This window comes from Aedes albopictus, chromosome 2 (genome assembly GCF_035046485.1).
Source record: "Aedes albopictus strain Foshan chromosome 2, AalbF5, whole genome shotgun sequence".
Classification (NCBI taxonomy): Eukaryota; Metazoa; Arthropoda; class Insecta; order Diptera; family Culicidae; genus Aedes; species Aedes albopictus.
The window spans coordinates 167,040,042-167,060,379 of NC_085137.1; the positions used below are offsets into that span (position 1 = coordinate 167,040,042).

A 20,338-nucleotide genomic window follows, 5' to 3' on the forward strand; every position below is an offset into this window, starting at 1 on the left:
ATCTACTTGGATATGCTTTAGAAAAAATAGACACGTATAAAATCTTGATTGATTTAGCAAAATGAATAATCCAAGTTTACGTATTTTTGGAGGACCTAGTGTATCTGTAATGCGTTGATGAAGTAGCAAAAGTTAATATATTGACATAGAGGATCTACCTGGATATGTTTTAGTACAACAGAACATTTTCCAACAAGTGTTTGTTGATCTATTAGATCATGTAATCTAATTTCGGGACAATTTGGAGTGTCCTCAATATCTGAAATACCTTTGAATCGGTAAGAATAAGTTTTCTTGATTTGATGAGTCTTACTAAACAAAACCTACTAGGAAAAACGTTGAGAATTCATGAATCTCCCTGTATTACAATTCCAGGACAGTTTGGATAACCTAGAACATCCCGAAAATAAAACCTTGTACCGACTTTTCGAACCCTCTAAGGGTAGAATACACTCTTTGAATGAGTGTAATCAGTTTTGTACCTTTTCATTCGCCCTGTAATCCTTTGTATTGTTCTAAGGATTATTCCAGGAATTCATCTCGGGATTCTTTCATGGATTCCTCGTAGTATTCTCAAAACGTTTTCTTTAGAATTCTTTCAGTGACTTCTTCTGGAATTCTCCCAGGGACGCGACCCGGGATTCTTTCATAGATTTCTTATGGGATTTGTTTATGAATGTATCCTCAGATTCTATAAACGGTTCCTCCTTGGATTCCTCGCTGGATATCCTTAGAGACTTCTCCATCAGGAATTCCTTCGTTGCTTCCTCCTGGCATTCTTTGGGGATTTCTTCCGGATTCTTTCGCAGATTTCCCCGAGATTGCGTCAGGGTTTTCTCCCAGGATTGCTTCCATGTTCTTTGACGGATTATTCGCGAGATTCCATCAAGGATTTCTCCAGGATTTTTCTTGGGTTTTCTCCCGGGATTTCTTCCCGGTCTTCTACAGTGTTACTTAAGGAATTCTTTCCAAAACTCATTCATGCATTACTGTCATCTTCCTGGATTCCTTAGCTCCTTTGAGGACTGCCCCTAGATTCACTCACATATTCTCTCCAGGATTCTTGAAGGGATTTCTCCCGGAATTCCGTTCAAAGGAATCTTCATAAGTTTCTCCTGGGTTTTCTGCAGGAGTTTCTCCCGGGTATAACTCCGGCATTCTTTCAGATACTTCTATCGATATTGAATTAGGAATACCTCCTGAATTTTTAAAGGGATTCTTCCTTAGATTCCTTTAACCCTCTACTTCCCATGGTTGCTCTAGAGCACCATCGATTCTCGACGAACTCGAGACAAACGAAATCAGATGATTGTGGTGCAATAGTTTTTAGAATATGATTGTAATCTCATTAGGTAAATCCAACTCCCAACTACTTGTTTCAATAGTGGAACTATTGATAAATAATCAAAATACTATTGATTTACAACTAATTTTTTTTTGGTTGATTTCGAAAAATTTGGCCAATTTGCAATAACTTTTGTTCAAGCACTTTCTTCGGAAACGCTTTCTTGGCATAGAAAAAGTCGTTCAAAGTTGTGGGAAGGAAAGGGTTAAAGATTCGTCCTGGGATTTCTTCATTGATTTCTCCCGGGATTCTTTTAAAGCTTTCTTTCGGCAGTTTTCCTGGGATTTCTCCAGCGTTTTACCCCGGGATTCCTTACGTGATTTTGCCCGGAATTCCTTCATTGATCATTCCCGAATTTCCTTCAGGGATTGCTCCCGGGATCCCTTCATTGGTTTCTCCAGAATTTCATTTGAAGATTCCTCGAGAAAATTATACAGGGTTTATTTCAAAACTCCTTGCCGAGATTTCTTTAGGAATTTTATATGAGATTCGTTATTTAATTTCTCCTGGCATTCTTTCAGGTTTCCCCCAGAGATTCGTTTAGGGATTCCTATGTGGATTCTTTCTAGATTTTATCACGGATTCCTTCGGAAATTTCTCCCGTAATCCCTTAATTAATTCTTCCCGGGTTTTCTTTGAGATTCCCAGAGATTCGTTTAGGGATTCCTATGTGGATTCTTTCTAGATTTTATCACGGATTCCTTCGGAAATTTCTCCCGTAATCCCTTAATTAATTCTTCCCGGGTTTTCTTTGAGATTTTATCATGGTGTTTCTTCAGGATTCCTCCCGAGTTGTTTTTAATAATTCCTCCTGGAATCCTTTCAATGTTTTCTCCTGGAACACTTTTAGGAATTTCTTCTGAGACTTCTTGTTGAAAGAATTCCGGGATTTCTTCAGGTGTTCCTTCCACTATTCCTTTCGGAATTCACCCAAAGGTTTCTCCTGGGATTCTCTAAGAGATCTCTCCCGGAATTATTTCTTTCAGATTATTCAAAATGACTTCTTCTGGGACTCTTCCAGGGGTTCCCAAATGATTCGTTTAGCGATTTCTTCAGAATTTTTTGCCAGGATTTCATCAGAGATTTCTGTTCTTGTAACGAGATTCCTTCAGGGACTTCTTTCGCGCTGCCTTCCAGAATTCCTTCAGGAATCACTCCCACGATTCCTTCATTGAGTCCTCCTGAGAATCTTTCATTGATTTCTCCCGGAGTATCTTTAACATTTCTCCCGGGGTTCCATCCCGAGATTAATTCAGATATTTTTCCGGGATTTCCTTATTTTTTCAGATTCTTTCGAGATTCATTCAGAGATTCCTCTAGGATTCTCTCAGGGACTTATCTTGACATTATTTCGGGTATTATTTCAGAATTCTTTTATGGATTGATGCCGGGATTCCTTCATAAGGATTCCTTCTGAAAATTAACCTTGTATTCCTCCCGGACTTATTTGAGGGTTTTCTCATCTGGTTCCTTTTGATATTGCTCCTACAATTTCACCAGATTTGATAATGTAATAAGTCATGTAGTTAGGTATGGAAAAAAACGTTTTAAGAAGCAAGAGAATGTCAGAAATTGATAATAAAAAAAAATGCAACTAAGATTCCAATACCTAATCGTACAGGATTCTTCTATGGAATCCATTTTTTCACATGCTCCTCCAACATTACTTTTGAGATTCTTCAAAAAATTCCTGAGATACCTTCCAAAGTTTTGATTGCTTCTTCCAGTATTCGTTCTAAGAATTTCTTCTAGAATTCCTCCTGTAGTTCCTTCTGAGATTCTTGTAGAAGTTTTTTGTTTGGGATTTCGGCAGACAATCTTCGGCAGATGATTCCCGCAGTAGTCCCTCCTGGAATTGATCCATGACTTCGTTCTTGAAAAGCTACTGCTGGACTTCCTCCATAATCGTCTTTGGAATTTCTCTAGGCTTTCTTACTGGGTTCCCTCTTAGGGTTCCTTCTTCAAAACTTACAGGAGTTCCAGTTGGGAAGTATCCAGGAGTTCTTTCTAAAAGTCCTCCAGCAGTTCCATCTTAAAAGTTTTCCAAAGTCATGGTAAAATTTATGTCCTACAGAAATTTGATTTTTGTTCAGCTTATGCCCTTTGGGTTATCGAGAAAATATGTATTTTAGCAATAAACTCGAAAACAGTAAGTGCACATCGTTTATTATTCATTACACGAGTCTTTCACATTGTATGTCGCACATTCCTCGAAACTCTAAATTTAGGTAACCTAACCTTAAACACCTATTAACATTCTTCATTCGTGGTTCCCCTGCAGCGGATATGTCCCGCCTGTCTCCGCCAATGGATGCACAACCGGTGATGTATCACGAGCCCGCCTTCTGGTGCTCCATCAGCTACTACGAGTTGAACCTGCGCGTCGGTGAAACATTTCACGCCTCCCAGCCCTCGATCACGGTGGACGGCTTCACGGATCCATCCAACTCGGAACGGTAAGAGAGGAACAACTGTAATAATTAATCGATGACTTTGAACTCACTTTAACTTCCCGTTCTAGATTCTGCCTCGGGCTGCTGTCCAACGTCAATCGCAACGAGGTGGTCGAGCAAACCCGTCGGCACATCGGCAAGGGAGTCCGCCTGTACTACATCGGCGGGGAGGTGTTCGCGGAGTGTCTCAGCGATTCGAGCATTTTTGTACAAAGCCCCAACTGCAACCAGCGGTACGGGTGGCATCCGGCTACCGTGTGTAAAATACCACCAGGTAAGTGCGGGAATAAACAGCTTGGGTTTTGGAATACCTAGATTTCAAAGTTGAGGAGATCACTCAAAAGGGCTTTTCTCTCTTTCAAAATTTTTGGTAAAAAAGAATAACAATATTGGGACTGGTTGGGGAATGCGCCACCAATGCGAATCTTAGACCCCGAAACTGAAAGCAAGCATTGTGATTGTAGTCAATCGGTACCCCTTGAAAGTATCTCCACATTAGCTGTAAATCTAGTAAAAAGCTATTAATTCAATTCCTGTTACGGTTTCTCAGGGATAAGAGCCTTATTCCGCATTTCTTTTTGAATTCTTCTCAAGGTTTCTTCCTGTCATTCTTCAATGGATTCCTTTTTGGAATCGTTTAGGGATTTTCCTTCTTGTATATATTCCTCGATTTTTTCCTGGGATTCCCTCAATAACTCTTTTCGGAATTACATCAGGGACTCCTCCAGTGACTTCTGGATTCTTTCTCGGGATGCATTAATCCAGTATTCCTCCAACGCTTCCTCTCGGGATTCCTTCAGGAATTTCATGAAGGATTCCTCTCAGGATTTATTCAAGGGTTTCCTGCATGGATTTCTCCCGGGACTGGTACAAGGATTCTTGCATGAATTTGTTCTAGGATACCTCCCAGAATTCCATCAGTATTCAGCCATTTCTCCAGGAATTTCTTTTTGGGTTCTTCTAGGGATTTCTCCCGTGATTCATTTAGTTATTCATCCCCCTTTCAGTATTCCTCCAACGATACCTCTCAGGATTCCTTCAAGGATTCTCCCCAGGCTTCTTTCAAAGGGTTTCAGCATGGTTTTATTGGATTCCTGCAGGAATTCTTGTGTGTATTGCACGCGGTAATACTCCCGGGATTCATTCAGAATTTCCTCCTGAGATTTATTAAGGGATTCCTTCCGGAATTCCATCAGTAATTTCTCCAAGATTTTTTTCTAGGATTCCTTCCGGGATTCCTTTTGGGATCCCAGCTTGGATTCCTCCCGAAAGACTATCAGGAATTCCTCCAGTAAGTTCTTACTGGGCTCTTCGAAGGATTTCTCCCGTGAATCGTTTATTTACTCATCCCAAGATTTCTGCCAGTATTCCTCCAACGGTTCCTCTCGAAACTCCTCCTGGAATTTCTTGATGGATTTCTCCCAGGATTTATTCAATGGTTTCTTGCATGGATCCTTTCCATGACTCTTACAAAGATTCGTACAAGTATTCCTCCAGGTATTTCTTCTAGGATTCCTCCCAGAATTCCGCCAGGGTTTCCTCTAGGATTTGCTTTCTGGGTTCTGCTAGAGATCCATTTAGTTATTCATCCCCCTTCCAGTATTCCTCCAATGATTCGTCTCAGCATTTCTTCAAGGATTCTCTCCAGGATTCTTCCAAGGGTTTTAACATGGTTTTCATGGATTCAGGGATTTGGGTAAGTATTCCACGCGGTATTACTCCCGAGATTCCTTTTAGATTTATTTTGGGATTCCTTCCGGAACTCCATCAGTAATTTCTCCAGGAATTCTTTATGGGATTCCTTCCGGAATTCCTCCAAATATTTCTTTAGGGATTCCTTCTAGTATTCTTCCCGGAAAACCATCAGGGATTATTCCAAGAAGTCCTTTCGGGGCTCTTCTGAGGATTTCTCCCGTGATTCGTTTAGATATTCTTCCCATGAAACCTCCCAGTATTCCTCCAACGATTCCCCTCGGGATTCCTTCAGGAATACCTTAAACAATTCCGCTTATGATTTACCCAAGGGTTTCCTGCATTGATTTCTCCCGGGGCTTGTACAAGGGTTCTTACAGGTTCTACTAGTTTTCCTTCCAGAATTCCGCCAGGGATTCTTCAGCAATTCCGGCAGGTTTTCCTCCAACAATTCCTCTCAGGATTCCTTCAAGGATTCTTTCGAGGGGTATCTGCAGTTTGCATGTATTCCACGCGGTAGTACTCCCGAGATTTATACAGAGATTCCTCCTGAGATTTATTCAGGGATTTCTTCCGGGCAGGGATGCGACCATTCATTTGCAAAGATTTACATTCACTTGCTATTATCTCAGTTCAGAAGCATGCTATCGGAAAACAATGTATGGATGAATTTAACCTTGTAGTTTTATCTGAAAGTTTGCCGAATAACATTGGGGTCGCACAATGACATACAGTCATACCTCGATATAACGTAACTGCAATTTTATTTTCGTTACGTTATATCGAAGTTACGTTATATCGAAGCAAAATTTTTTTTTCACGAATTTCGTTTTACATACATATTTTGAAAAGAAAATTACCAAAAAGATTGTGTTAATCACCCAACAGTGATTTCCAGCCTTTCTTATATTTTTTTTTTCATCATTGAATTTTATATATTTATTTTTAAAAGTTTGTAAGATCATACATAAGTCGAATACTTAGCATGTCTATTTATATTTAACTATTTAAGCCAATGCCACATAAATCAAGATTCTTATCCTCTTTTGCATCTTGAACTGATCAAACGTCAAGCGTTATTTATTGGTGTGATTATAAGTAAGAAATCTATGTGACGCAGGCAAAATTATAATCCAATGATGCCTCCAGGAATTCCTCTCGGGATTCCTCTAGAAATAATTCGGGAAATCACCCAGGAGTTCCTGGTTGAGTGCCTCATGAAATACCTCATGTGATTAATCCTGAAGTTCTTTAAGAATATTTATCCAAGGATCCTTCAATCTTCTATGATTCCTCCATAAATTCTTACTGAGTTTTATATCTGCTATGATATCTTTAGGAACGCCTACCTTAATTGCTCCAGATGTTCTTGATATGATTCCTCCTCGAATTTTCCCTGTGGTTTCTCAAGGGATTTCTGTAGGATTTCCCAAAGAGATTTGCTTTTCAAGATTTATTCTGTCCAAGATTTTTCTAAGGTTTAATTCTGTCGTTCCTCTTAAAATTTCTACTAGGATTTCTCCAGTCACTCCTGCAAGGATCCTCCAAAAAGTTCCAATATTTCAACTATTCCTGTTCGAAGAGTCCCAAGTAACACATTTGTCGCAGAAGACTCACCCAACTCACCCTGTGCGCTGGAGTCACTGTGACTTACTTCCAACAAATGAATTCTTACTTGCTAGAAGTACATCGCAGTGACTTCTGCGTCATAAAAACCTGCGCCGCTGTTAGTATTCTATGACAAGTGTGTTACTTGGGGTATTTGCCAAGATTCACCCAGGTATTTTTGCTGCAACTCATCCAGCACAATTTGACGGTGTTTCCAAAAGATTTCCATTTCAGGTTCCGCTAGAAAAACTTCTGTGATTTCTCCAGAGATTCCTTGGAAATTTCCTTCTGAGATGCAGAAGCAATTATTTAACAAAATATTGTAAGGATTTCTCCAAGAATAACAGATAGAATTCCACTAGAATTTTTTTTCAAAGATTCCTCCAGATATTCCTCATTTGATTTTTCCAGAAATTCTTCCTGGAATGCATCAAGGATTTTTTAAAAATTACTTCAGGAATTTAACCTGAGTTTTTTTTTCATAGATTCTCACTGTGACCCTTCTTGAAAATCCACCTAGGATTCCACCAGTGTACGAATTTCTCCAGAAGTTCCAGCTGAGATTTATACAGAAGTTCCTTATGTAATTAAAGATTGCCCCTGAATGTTACCAGGAATAACTGTGTTTATTGTGATAGAAATTCCTCCGATGATAAAGCACGATTTTTTCCAGGCATTCCTACAGGAGTTCCACCATTTATTCAGGAATTGCTTTAGAAATTCCTTCAAGAGTTCTTCTGAGGATTTCTTCGCGAATTTCTCCAGTAATTTCTCAAGAAGTTCCTCCAGGGATTAATCAGAGAATTTCTCTAGTGATTTTCTGCAAAATTTACTCTAAGACAAAGCGGACCGTTACTGGCGTTCTTACACCCAGTATCACACGAAATCGAGTTCACTACCAATGCTGTTTACTGTCATCTCGTTTGGAGTAATGAGTAGAAGATGTAATGATTGTTCCGTGAAGAGCTATATAACATTTCTCATAAACAGTGACACCGAAAATTATTATAAAACTTTGAAATTGGTCGTATAACCCATAACTGGATAGCAGGCTTGGTTCCAGGAGGGGTGTAATATCATATAGAAAATTTTGTAAATCACTCTAATTATTTAAATAGTGAAAAGTTGGAACCAAAAAAAAAGTTACGTTATATCGAGGTAAAAGTTACGTTATATCGAGTTACGTTATATCGAGGTTACGTTATATTGAGGTTACGTTATATCGAGGTATGACTGTAATAGCAAGTGAATGTAAATCTTAGCAAATGAATGGTCGCACCCTTGCTCCCGGGATTCCTCCAGCTATTCCTTTAGGGATTCCTTTTAGGATTCCTTCCGGAAAACCATAAGGTTTTCTTTCAGGAAGTCCTTTCTGGGCTCTTCTAGGATTTTTTCCCGTATTTCGTTATGTTATTTATCCCATGAAACCTACCAGTATTCCTCCAGGATTCCTGGAATTCATTAAGGGATTCCTTCCAGGATTCTTTCTGGAATTCCAGACATTTTTTCTGGGATTCCTCTAGCTCTTCCTTTAGGAATTCGTTCTAGGATGCCTCCCAGAACCGCCTAAAGGATTCCTCCAGAAAGTCCTTTCTAAGCTCTCTTAGTGGTTTCTCCCGTAATCGTTTAGTTATTCATCCCAAGATTCCACCAACGATCCCTCTGGGGATTCTTTCATGGCTTTTTCTAGGATTTATTCCAGGGTTTCCTACATGGTTTCCACGAATTCCTACAAGAGTTCTTGCATGTTTTCCACCCGGTACTACTTCCGGGATTCCTCCTGAGATTTATTTGGGTATTCTTTCCAGGATTCTTTCTGGAATTATAGTATAGATTCCTTCAGCTATTCCTTTATGAATTCCTTCCTTCTAGAATTTCTCCTGGAACTCCATCAGGGATTCCTCCAGGAATTCCTTTTTGGATTTTTCTAGGCATTTCTCCCGTGATGCCTTAAAGGGTTTCCTGCATGGTTTCCATAGATTCCTACAAGAATTTTTGCATTTTTTTCCACCTGTTACTACTTCCGGCCGGGATTCAAAGGATTCCTTCCAAAATTGCTACAATGATTTCTCCAGGATTTTTTTCTGGGTTTTCTCCTGGTATTTCGTAGTGATTAATTCCGTGATTGTTTGCAGGATTCCTCCAGGAATTTCTAACTGGAGTCCTCCCGGAATTTCTCCCAGTTTATCTGTAGATAAATTTCTTCATGCATTCCTACCAGGATTCCTCAAGATATTCGTTCCGGGATTCTTCCAGGGATTGTACCCGGGATACTCGGGACAGAGGTCTGAGCCTTTTGAACAGGACACGCGACATTATATTGTACGCAAAATCCGCAAAATCCTTGTTCTTGTGGTTTGAGGTATGAGGCCATCCAACCTGCTGGTTGGAAATTCTTCATTCTTTTATATCTCTTTATAAGAATCTGGTGGATTGATTGATGCAGTTTCTCTTTTCTGCGCATACAAATTTCGACCTCGTCCTTTCCAGCATCCGCCCGAGATGAATTCCAGTATCGCACCAACGATTCCTCTGAGGAATATTTCAGGGAATTCTTCAAGGATTCCTTCTATGATTTCAAGGGTCTCCTGCATGGATTCCATCCGGGACTCATACTAGAATTCTTGTAGGTATTCATTCTGGGATTCTCCCAGGTATTCCTTTAGGGATTCCTTCTAGGATTTCTCCCAGAACTTCACCAATGATTCTCCCAGGAATTCCTTCTTGGGTTCTTTCCAATGATTTCCTGCATGGATTTCTCGCGGGACTCATTCAGGGATTTCTTCTATGATTCCTCCCAGAATTCCGCCAGGGATTCCTTCAGGAGTTCCGCCAGGGTTTCCTCCAGGAATTCCTTTCTGGGTTCTTTTATGGATTTCTCCCGCAATTCATTTAGCTATTCAACCCCTTTCCAGTATTCCCCCAACGATTACTTTCAGAATTCCTTCAAGATTCTTTCAGAGAGTTTCTGCATGATTTCATGGATTCCTAGAGAGATTTTTGCATGTATTGCACGTGGTACTACTCTCGGGATTCATTCAGGGATTCCTCCTGAGATTTATTTAAGGATTCCTTCCGGAATTCCATCACTAATTTCTCCAAAAATTTTTGCTAGGATTTCTTCCGGGATTTCTCCAACTATTTCTTTAGGGATTCCTCCTAGGATTGCTCCCGGAAAATCATCAGAGATTTTTCCAGGAAGTCCTATCTGGGCTCTTGTGGAGATTTCTATCGTGATTCGTTTAGTCATTCATAACTAACTTCAAGAATTTCTTAAAGGATTCCGCTTAGGATTTATTCAAGGGTTTCATGCATGGATTTCTTCCGGGATTTGTACAAGGATTCTTGCAGGTATTCTTCCAAAGATTTCTTCTAGGATTCCTCCCAGAACTCCACCAGGGATTCCTTCAGGTTGTTCCGTCACGGTTTCCTCCAGGAATTTCTTTCAGGGATTTCTTCCAATAATCTCCCCAGGATTCTTTCAAGGGGATTTTGCGTAGTTTTCATGGGTTCCTACAGGGATTTTTGCATGTATTGCACGCGGTATTAATTCTTTCTGGGATTCCTTCCAGGGTTCCTCCAACTATTTCTTGAAATATTCCTTCAGCAATTGCGGAGCGGATCTGGTTGGATGATTAGAACACTTGACTATCACGCCGAGGACCTGGGATCGAATCCCACTCCCGACAAACTCACAAAATGTGAGTTCTTCCTTCGGAAGGGAAGTAAAGCGTGGGTCCCGAGATGAACTAGCCCAGGGCTAAAAATCTCGTTAATACAGATAAAAAAAAAATCAGCAATTCCGTCAGGATTTCCTCCAGGAATTGCTTTCTGCGTTCTAGTAGGGATTTCTCCTGTGATTCATTTAGTTATTTATCTCCATTATTTCTCCAACGATTCCGCTCAGGATTCCTTCCAGGATTCTTTCAAGGGGTTTCAGCATGGTTATCCTTTAGGGATTTTTGCATGTATTTCACGCGGTACTACTCCCGGGACTCCTTCAGGGATTCCTCCTAAGATTTATTTATGGATTCCTTCCAGGACTCTTTCTGAAATTCCATCGGTGATTTCTCCAGGAATTGTTGTTGGGATTCCTCCAGCTCTTCCTTTAGGGATTCCTTCTAGGATTTCTCCCGGAACTCCATCAGGGTTTGCTCCAGGAATTCCCTTCTGGATTTGTCTAAGTATTTCTCCCGTGATTCGTTTATAGTTATTCATCTCCTAATATTCATCCAACCATTCCTCTCGGGATTCCTTCACGGATTCTTTCCAAGATTCTCTCAAGAATTTCCTGAATGGTTCCTACAATTTCTACAAGGATTTTTGCATGTTTTTCACCTGGTAGGTACTACTCCCGGGATTCTTTCAAGCATTCCTCCTGAGATGTTTTTAGGGATTCCTTCCAAAATTTCATCAATGATTTCTCCAAGAATTCTTTCTGGGATTTCTCCTTGAATTTCGCGGGGATTTATCCCAAAATTGCTTACAGAATTCTTCCAGGAATTTCTGTCGGGAGTCCTCCAGAAATTCCTCTCAGGATTCCTGTAGATAACCCTCCAGGGATTTCTTCATGCTTTCCTCCCAGGATTTCGCGAGGCATTCATTCCAAGATTCCTTCAGGGATTGTTTCTGGAATTCACGGGACATAGGTTGAATAAGACATGCGACATTTTATTGGACTCTCAATTTAGAAGTACTTTTGTCTGTATCTTTTTTGTTGTAGTCTGGGTATGAGGCCATCCAACCTGCTGGTGAGGAATTATACATTCTTCTATATATTTATAGCCTCCCGATTCCCGAGATTAAATCCAGGATTGCAGGATTTCAGAGATTTCTTCAAGGATTATTTCCATGATTTCAAGGGTTTCCTGCATGGATTCCTTCCGGGACTCATACAAGGATTCTTGCATGGCCGAGATGAACTAGCGTCGGGCTAAAAATCTCGTTAATACAGACATAAAAAAAAGATTATTGCAACTTTTCCATGTATTTGAACCGGTATTACAGGTGTGCTTCCTTCAGAAATTTCTCCTGAGATTTGATTGGGCAATAGGCATTTATCCCAGTATTCCTTCCAGAATTCCATAAGTGATTCCTTCCGAGATTTTTCCAGGGATTTTTTTCTGGGTTTACTTCGGAGATTCTTTTTGGATTGTTCTTGGAATCTTTTCAGGGGATTATCCCGAGATTACTCGTAAGATTGCTCGAGATTACACCATAAATTCCTGCCGGAAGTCCTTCAGATATTCTTGCTAGTATATCTACTGGAATTTCTCCAAGTACTCCTCCCAGGATTCCTACAGGGGAAATCTCTTCCGGGATTCCTTCAGGGATTCTCCTGGGACTCCCGGGACAGTGGTCTCGGTTGAACAGGTTTAACGACCTCGTCCAGTGTTGGTAGTGCCACTGCTTGACCGTCATCGACTATGTTAATCCTGTCCCTGGGTACACGATTCTATAACATAATGTAACATATACCCGAATGCCAAATACCCGAATGCGACAAATACCCGAACGCGACATTTACCCGAATGCGACATTTACCCGAATGCAACACTTACCCGAAAGCGACATTTACCCGAATAGTTTATCACTCTGCACAAACTATGTTTTTTATTCAATAAAGTTCATTTATTTTGTTCGATGTAAAAAGTGCATGTATCATTTTGGATTGTGGCTCAGACAAGTATTTTTAATGTTAAGTTCCTAAAGAACAAATGATATTAAATTTTCTGTGAAATGATCCGCTATAGGAATTCACAGCCAGGGCAAATACCTGAATAAAATTAATCACTGCAGATTACTATTTTTTTGTATTAACGTTGTTAGCATTCTCTCTAGAGATTTACCCTTCTTTGATTCAAAAACTGTTCTTTCGATAAGAAAAGAACAGTTTACAATTTAAAGAAGGAAAAATCTCTGTAGGCCGAATAGTGATTAGATCGTATCGATTATAGTACAGCCCTTGGACAATCAACATATCATTAGAAAAAAATCTTAAATAGAAAAGTTTGCAGTATGTTCACGAATCAGAACATCCTGTTATCAAAAGAAGGAAAAAATCTTAGATGTAGACTTGGAATCCATCAGCCAATCCTGTGAAAGTGTAATTCAAAAGAACATTCAATGATCGAAAGAAGGACAAAAGTTATATACAGTTATAGTTCGAACGCCAATAACATATGCAGCAGTGCAACTAGAAAGAACAGCCTTTGAAGAGAAGAAGGAAAAATCTGCGAAGGATAGGTAATAGTTTGGCCACCAAACAACTTAGTGAGTGTAGCACTATTTCTGTAAAAGAAACTCTACCCCAGATGCCCGGATGCCCGGATGTTCGAAGTTCGTCTGCAAATAAACTATATAACATTCCAACTCGAATAAGTAGCCTCTAATGATAAAAAGGAAGAAATTCAATGCCGAAATTACCAGTTTAACCGATCAACTCAGCAATAGTACACGGATGGACAATGCAAATTCGCAAGAACAACCTATTTTAAAAAGAAGACAAATATTAGAAGAAGTGGAGAATACTTGCAGTATAGCTGCTAATTTGTGACCGAATATATAGGTGTAAGTTGCTCAAAGCAGCCTGTGTTGATAAAATGTAATAGCTTGGTAAATAAAAAGGCATCACATTTGAATGTCCAGTTGTGGTGAAAACAGTTCAATTTATCTCAAACTTCTGAATGTTTTTTGGTCGATTGGCTGGATGTCTTTTCGGTCATTCTCACTCATCAAAAAGCCAGCCAAGCATTCGGTACCAAATTAATTAGGATGAAAACCAACTTTGTGCGGGTATGGTTATAAGATTGTCTATTTGAAAGAACAGTCAACATTCGAAAGAAGGGAACAATTCAGATTAAAATACTAATAGTTTTCATAGCAATAACTATAACTTCGAAAAAAACAGCCATAGCTTGAAAGAAGGAGAATTCTTTAATAAAAACTTCAACAGCTTTATTGCAACAGCATTTTACAGCTCCAAAGAACAGTCTGTAATGAAAAGAAGGAAAAAAAATAATTACACAGCGCAACATTTTTTTGTCTCAAGAGCAAACTTATGTGTCTCTGACAGATTTTGGGTCGCTGAATCCGAATCCGGGCTCAGATTTGCTCTAGCACGTCACAATTTTGAGCTATACCTCAATTTATAGGGTAAAATATGCGATTTTGGGCTTCTTTGAATGCAAGCCATTAAGCATGGAAATATTTTTTTTAAGCAATTAAAAGGTAAATTGCTCAATTAACATCTAAATTATCGGCTCATGCAAAATATTTCATTTTACCAAATCAAATTTGATAGATTTAAGCATTTTATGTTAGTATCGAAACTTGCATGCAACTTTTGGAGGGTGACTTGTATGGGAAATATCGTACCTAACATAAATCGCTTAAAACTATCAAATTCCATTTGGAAAAACAAATTATTTTGCATGAGTCGTTAGTTTAGATGTTAATTGAGCAATTTACCTTTTGATTGCTTAAAAAAATATTTCCATGCTGAATGGCTTGCAGTCAAAAAAGCCCAAAATCGCATATTTTACCCTATACATTGAGGTATAGCTCAAAATTGTGACGTGCTAGAGCAAATCTGAGCCCAGATTCGGATTCAGCGACCCAAAATCTGTCAGAGACACATAAGTTTGCTCTAGAGACAGACCAAAAGTTAATTTTTGTTACGCTGTGTTATTACAACACGATTTGGGGTCAGCGCTAACAGCAAATGTTCAAGCAAATTTTAAAAGAACAACTTAGTTTCAAAAATGACCGGTTAGATAGCTCAGCTTCATATTTGAATAGACAAGTACATTATATTAGGCCATCGGATAAGCGCACTGTATATCAGGCAAAATGTTTGAATCTACAACTTTTCCCTTCGTTACATTTGCATTGCATTTGTTCCTTACGTTTTCGCAAACCTTTCTTGTGCATAAAACACAACGTTGTTACATATTACCACCCCAAGGATTACCCTTCTCTAACTGATTAAGTTACATCAATGCACAATGGGTCCAGAGCCGTGTTTACGAAGACAAAAATGTTTGTGCCTAAACCATAAGTTTTAGATACATGATGTCTTTGGGAAACTTTCTCCTAATTTTTCGACCTTTTTTCTCATTATTGTGAAATTAGGGTGGTCCCTCTAGTTTCGCTGATCCAAACATCTGCTTTTTAATAGTTTTATGTACGTTCACAAAATGTTCTACAAAGTTGTAAAAGAACTTATTTGGAGCAAGTTTGCAGAAGAAACCATTATTCTATCTTTTATGGTTCCTAACTTATAATTTTTTAAAAGATTCATGTTAGGGTGATCCATGAATTTCAGTTTCCCTGAAATAACTTTTAATTGGTTCGTTTTTCGTAAATACTTTGTTCCGAGCACTACTTTTAGAACTATTAACGACGCATATTTTTTCCAAAGAGCTCAAAGTTCTAACTCGCGTAGTTAAAAAGATATTGACATTTTTCTTCGAAAAACCACTTTTTTCAAAAAGTCATATCTCAAAAAGGAGCGAATGGATTTTCAATCTCCCGGTTGCATTGTAAAGATCGTACTCTGTTCTATTTATGGTGAAAAAACTGCAGGTAACTTTTTTGTTTAAAACTTTTCATTAAATTTTGAAAATATGATTTTTTTCATGGAAATGCAGTTGTAACTTAAAAAATCGATGAGATACAAACTTGGCGTCTTCGACAAAATTGTGAGTTTTTGGCTGCTCTAAAAGTGCCCAGAACAAAGTATTGCGAAAAAATAAACACATAAAATTATATTGAATAAAAACCGATTTTCATATGGAAAGCGGAACAATTTCAGCAAACTTTTTACAACTTTGTAGAACATTTTGTGAACGTACATAAAACTATTAAAAAGCAGATATTTGGATCAGCGAAACTAGAGGGACCACCCTAATTTCACAATAATGAGAAAAAAGGTCGAAAAATATGAAGAAAGTTTCCCAAAGACACCATGTATCTAAAACTTATGGTTTAGGCACAAACATTTTTGTCTTCGTAAATACGGCTCTGGACCCATTGTGCAATGTCTAATAAATTGTCCACAGTGAACACTTTTTGGACGATCTCCTGAATGATTCGGGTCAAGGATCGGTATATTCGCCTCACTCCATTCATATTCACTCCTCTTTGCTGAAGCGAATCGAGAAAGATGCAGCAAACGAATAGTCATGATCAAACATGCAACCCCATCACCAGTGGGAAGCGATGCGCAAAATGGTCGGCATGGATATTCGTTGCCATTCGTCGCAGTTTGGATCGCACGCGAATGAATGAATGGCGAATGGTGAAGAATGCTGGTGAGCGATCGAAGCGGCTATTATCATAACTAGAAGAGAATTTTTGTATGTAATGCATACATTTCCAGTGTTTTGTTGTTGAAATGCTAGATTAGCAAAGAAAATAATAAACATTTTTTGGAAACATCAAAAATTCGTATGCACAATATCACTCACGAATCGCATCACCGCTCGATCGCTTGCGATGCGAATGTGGACGAATGAGTAATTTCCAAGTGTGGCTTCCCACCGTTCGCCGGAGTTTGCTGTCGTCGCTGACAAGCAAGCACGCAAACTAAAGCGACAACCGTTCGCTGCTGACTGTCTTCGCATGTGGAAGAAGATGAAATGTCGAAATCAGGAACCCTGATTCGGGTTGGCGTTCGGGCTAATGGCTAGTTTCCACTTCGTACGTACTGTGCAAAAAGATAGGACAAGCAATGGTCAAGTAATGATTCCGCTTCAAAATTACTTGAGCGGTTCGCAGATGGCAAGTAAGGATAAAAGTGCAACACTCATAAGGGAACGTCCATAAATTACGTCACGCTTTGAGGGGGGAGGGGGGGTCCAGCAAAGTGTGACGATCCATACAAAAATTTTAGAGGTCTCATACAAAAAGTGTGACATAGGGGGGAGGGGGGGTTGAAAATGTTCAATTTTTGCGTGACGTAATTTATGGACGCTCCCTAACGCCTCCCGTGCGAATCAAATGGAGCTGTCACTTTTCCTCGCGGAAAAATTGTCCGCGCTATTATTCCGTAAGGAAAAGTAACGTTTCTCCCCATACTGGATCAGTTGTCAAAATTACTTGCGGAAAAAGAAGGAATTTTAATTGAGCGCTCTACTTGGCAACACGAAACTTAGCTTAATGTAAAATATTAAAAAATCCTCAGATTAAAAATGCATTTTGACCACCAATTAGCCCTGTACCAGAGTGCTTGATGATCACTCGGTATGATGATTATTAGGTCTAACGAAAGCCTTCTAAATGACACCGGGCCATAACATATTTATTATTGACAAATCATATTGATCCCCGTGTCCACCTTTTTTTTGCATTTTTCGGGCAAGTGTCGCATTCGGGTAAATGTCGTATTCGGGTAAATGTCGTATTCGGGTGATTGTCGTATTCGGGTAAATGTCGCATTCGGGTAAATGTCGCATTCGGGTATTTGTCGCATTCGGGTAAATGACGTTCGGGTAAATGTCATTCGGGTAAATGTCTTTCGGGTAAATGTTATAGAACCGGGTACACATTATTCGAAGTGCTCCTCCCACCTGGCTGCCACCATTGTTTTGTCAGCAAATTTCCTTCCCGGTCATTGCACATGGCGAGCGCTGGCGCAGTCTTGTGTCGCGCATCATTGACAGTTTCGTAAAACGTCCGCATATCGTTCCGATCCATGCTTACCTGCAGTTCAGCAATCACAGTCTCTTCGACTTACTTTTTCTGGGTGCGGAAGAAGTACATACGGCTCTACTGGAAGAGATAATAATGGAGTTTCTGGAAAAAAAAAATCTCCTGACCTTATTTACTCTTGTAGCTTCATTACGTTATGTTTAAACTTCTTCCAAAAATTCCTAGTAATTTTTTCAAAGTTTTTTTTTCTGTAGTTTAAACGAAAGTTAAAAAAATAGTTTAAAGAGCTGTTTATAGAAATATATGCTGGGAAAATATAGCTTCGCAAGCTGTTGGTGAGCTTCCTGCAGAAAATGAACTTTGTTCCATTTCATGTATTTTATATTATTTAAGTATGATGCTTTGACTGTAATATTTATTTCCTATCCTAGGATGCAATCTGAAGATATTCAACAATCAGGAATTTGCAGCTTTACTATCGCAGTCCGTCTCGCAGGGTTTCGAGGCGGTCTACCAATTAACTAGAATGTGTACAATTAGGATGTCCTTTGTCAAAGGATGGGGAGCAGAGTACAGGTAAGTGTTGATCCCACCCTCCACGGTAGAAACGTTCCCCACGATATATAATCCCCTCATTCATTTCATCCCCGAACGTAGACGACAAACCGTTACCTCAACACCGTGCTGGATTGAATTGCATTTAAACGGTCCACTGCAGTGGCTCGACCGGGTCCTAACCCAAATGGGTTCACCACGATTGCCATGTAGTTCTATGTCATAAACAAAGAAGCATTCATTCAGGAAACAAACAGCAAAGATTTTCTCGCGATAGAAGCTGCAGAGAAACAAACAAGAAAAAAAACAAAGGAAATATCAAACAAAACAAAAACAAATTCGTACTATACTAATTAAGGAATGCTAGAATTTACATAAGGAAAGAGAGATTGTGAATGATTGATACCGATTTTTGGGATAATTTTGTTTTAGTTTTCTTTTCGTCTGAATCCTAATCATTGTTTTGCTGCAGGAAAGTAAAAAAAAGAACGCTACCTTCATAAGAAAGTAGCGATAACTTAAAGTTATACCAAGTCGGGAAGGGATCGCCCGTTCAGATCCCTTTCAAACAAACCATACAATCTGTACAGGCTACAAGAGTGCGTATACTTATTGACTAACTATATTATTGATAACTCTTTTTTAATTTGTTTTGTTGGCAGTGCCCTCTAGTGTCTACCTTCGTTCATATTATTTTGTAAGTAGCGTTTGTATTTTCCTAATTAACCGTACTTTTCAAACGCGTACTCCGCTTTAAGCATATTATATTGACAAGATGATGAATCAATCAAACGTAGTTGCATGAATCAACAAATTTTGTTTACAAATATATTTTATGATACTGTTAAGCGAATCGTAATGCAAACGAGCGAATCGAAATTAGAAATTTCCAAATTCAAAATTTATTGATACCATTATACAAAGCAAATAAAAAAAAAACTGTACATCTTTTTGGCACAAGACGAGGCAAGTACTCGCTAAAAAAAGACGGAATCTAAGCAAACAACACAATGATGTTACAAAATAACGAAACAAAAAAAAAACTGAAGCTAATAAAATTGGTAAACGACTGGTGATTTTAGAAGTTCGTGAGACGGAAACAAAACATGCACACAAAAAAGATAAGCAAGCGAAATCGATTTTATGCCGTGCGCAGTGCGTAAAAAGAAAGCAAAACACAGAGCGAAACGTAATATTTTCTGAGACGGTTTAACGAACGTTTTGAGATGATACGATTAAGATTATAGGAAAGGATGGAAAGAAAGAGAGACGAAAAACTGCGGGAAAAGAAGCAAAACAAAACGAAAGCAGAAGCAAGTAAAGCATATATGATGTTTGTGATTTTTTATCCTTTTGTCCTTTATTTCGTTTTTTTGAAAAGAGAAACGATTGAAAAATTAGTAAGAAAAAATCTAGAGATTAGTTGCTTTAAATACATATACAAAAGTAAATTTTGTTTGCGTTCATTTTTTTATATCCGAAAGTTCAATAGTGAACAGCTTTTCCTTTTAACGACGGTTTTCAATCCTCTTTCCGCTATGAATTGGTGAGCTCGTTTCATGCTATTTTGTTTTTGTGTCAGTTGAACACAATCCTTCCATGTTATCATGGAAATTTCTCGAAAATTCGCTAGAAGTAACTCTGCAGGATTTATTGTTTAATTAGTTTAAAATCTTCAAACTATTTTAGGATTTCTTCACAAACTTTAGTTTAGAACTCTAAAATTCTTCTTTAATTAGATAAAATGGAAACCCGTTTTCATCCATGATTTTCCTTTGCTTATTATTTTTGGCGTGACGTCCTCACTGGGACAAAGCCTGCTTCTCAGCTTAGTATTCTATATACGAGCGCTTCCACAGCTATCAACTGAAAGCTTCCCTGCCAATGGTCATTTACATGTCTGTATATCATGTGGCAGGCACGAAGATACTCTGTGCCCAAGGAAATTAAGGAAAGTTGTCGACCGGCCGTCGATGAAGCCGGCTTGATAGCTTCCCACGAACTCATTCGTTTTAGGTGACAGACGACGGAA

At 38.9% G+C, this 20,338-nt stretch overlaps 1 protein-coding gene across 1 annotated transcript in view; it reads left to right on the forward strand.

The window, feature by feature from the left end:
- LOC115258462 (mothers against decapentaplegic homolog 3) overlaps positions 1 to 19,760 on the forward strand; it is a 124,733-nt gene extending 104,973 nt beyond the window's left edge. The window contains exons 5-8 of the mRNA XM_029858573.2: positions 3,627 to 3,801; positions 3,867 to 4,072; positions 18,183 to 18,327; positions 18,409 to 19,760. Coding sequence (XP_029714433.1) covers positions 3,627 to 3,801; positions 3,867 to 4,072; positions 18,183 to 18,327; positions 18,409 to 18,532 — 650 coding nt within the window. The 3' untranslated portion in view covers positions 18,533 to 19,760. The remainder of the gene's footprint in view (positions 1 to 3,626; positions 3,802 to 3,866; positions 4,073 to 18,182; positions 18,328 to 18,408) is intronic.
- The last annotated feature ends 578 nt before the right edge of the window (positions 19,761 to 20,338 follow it).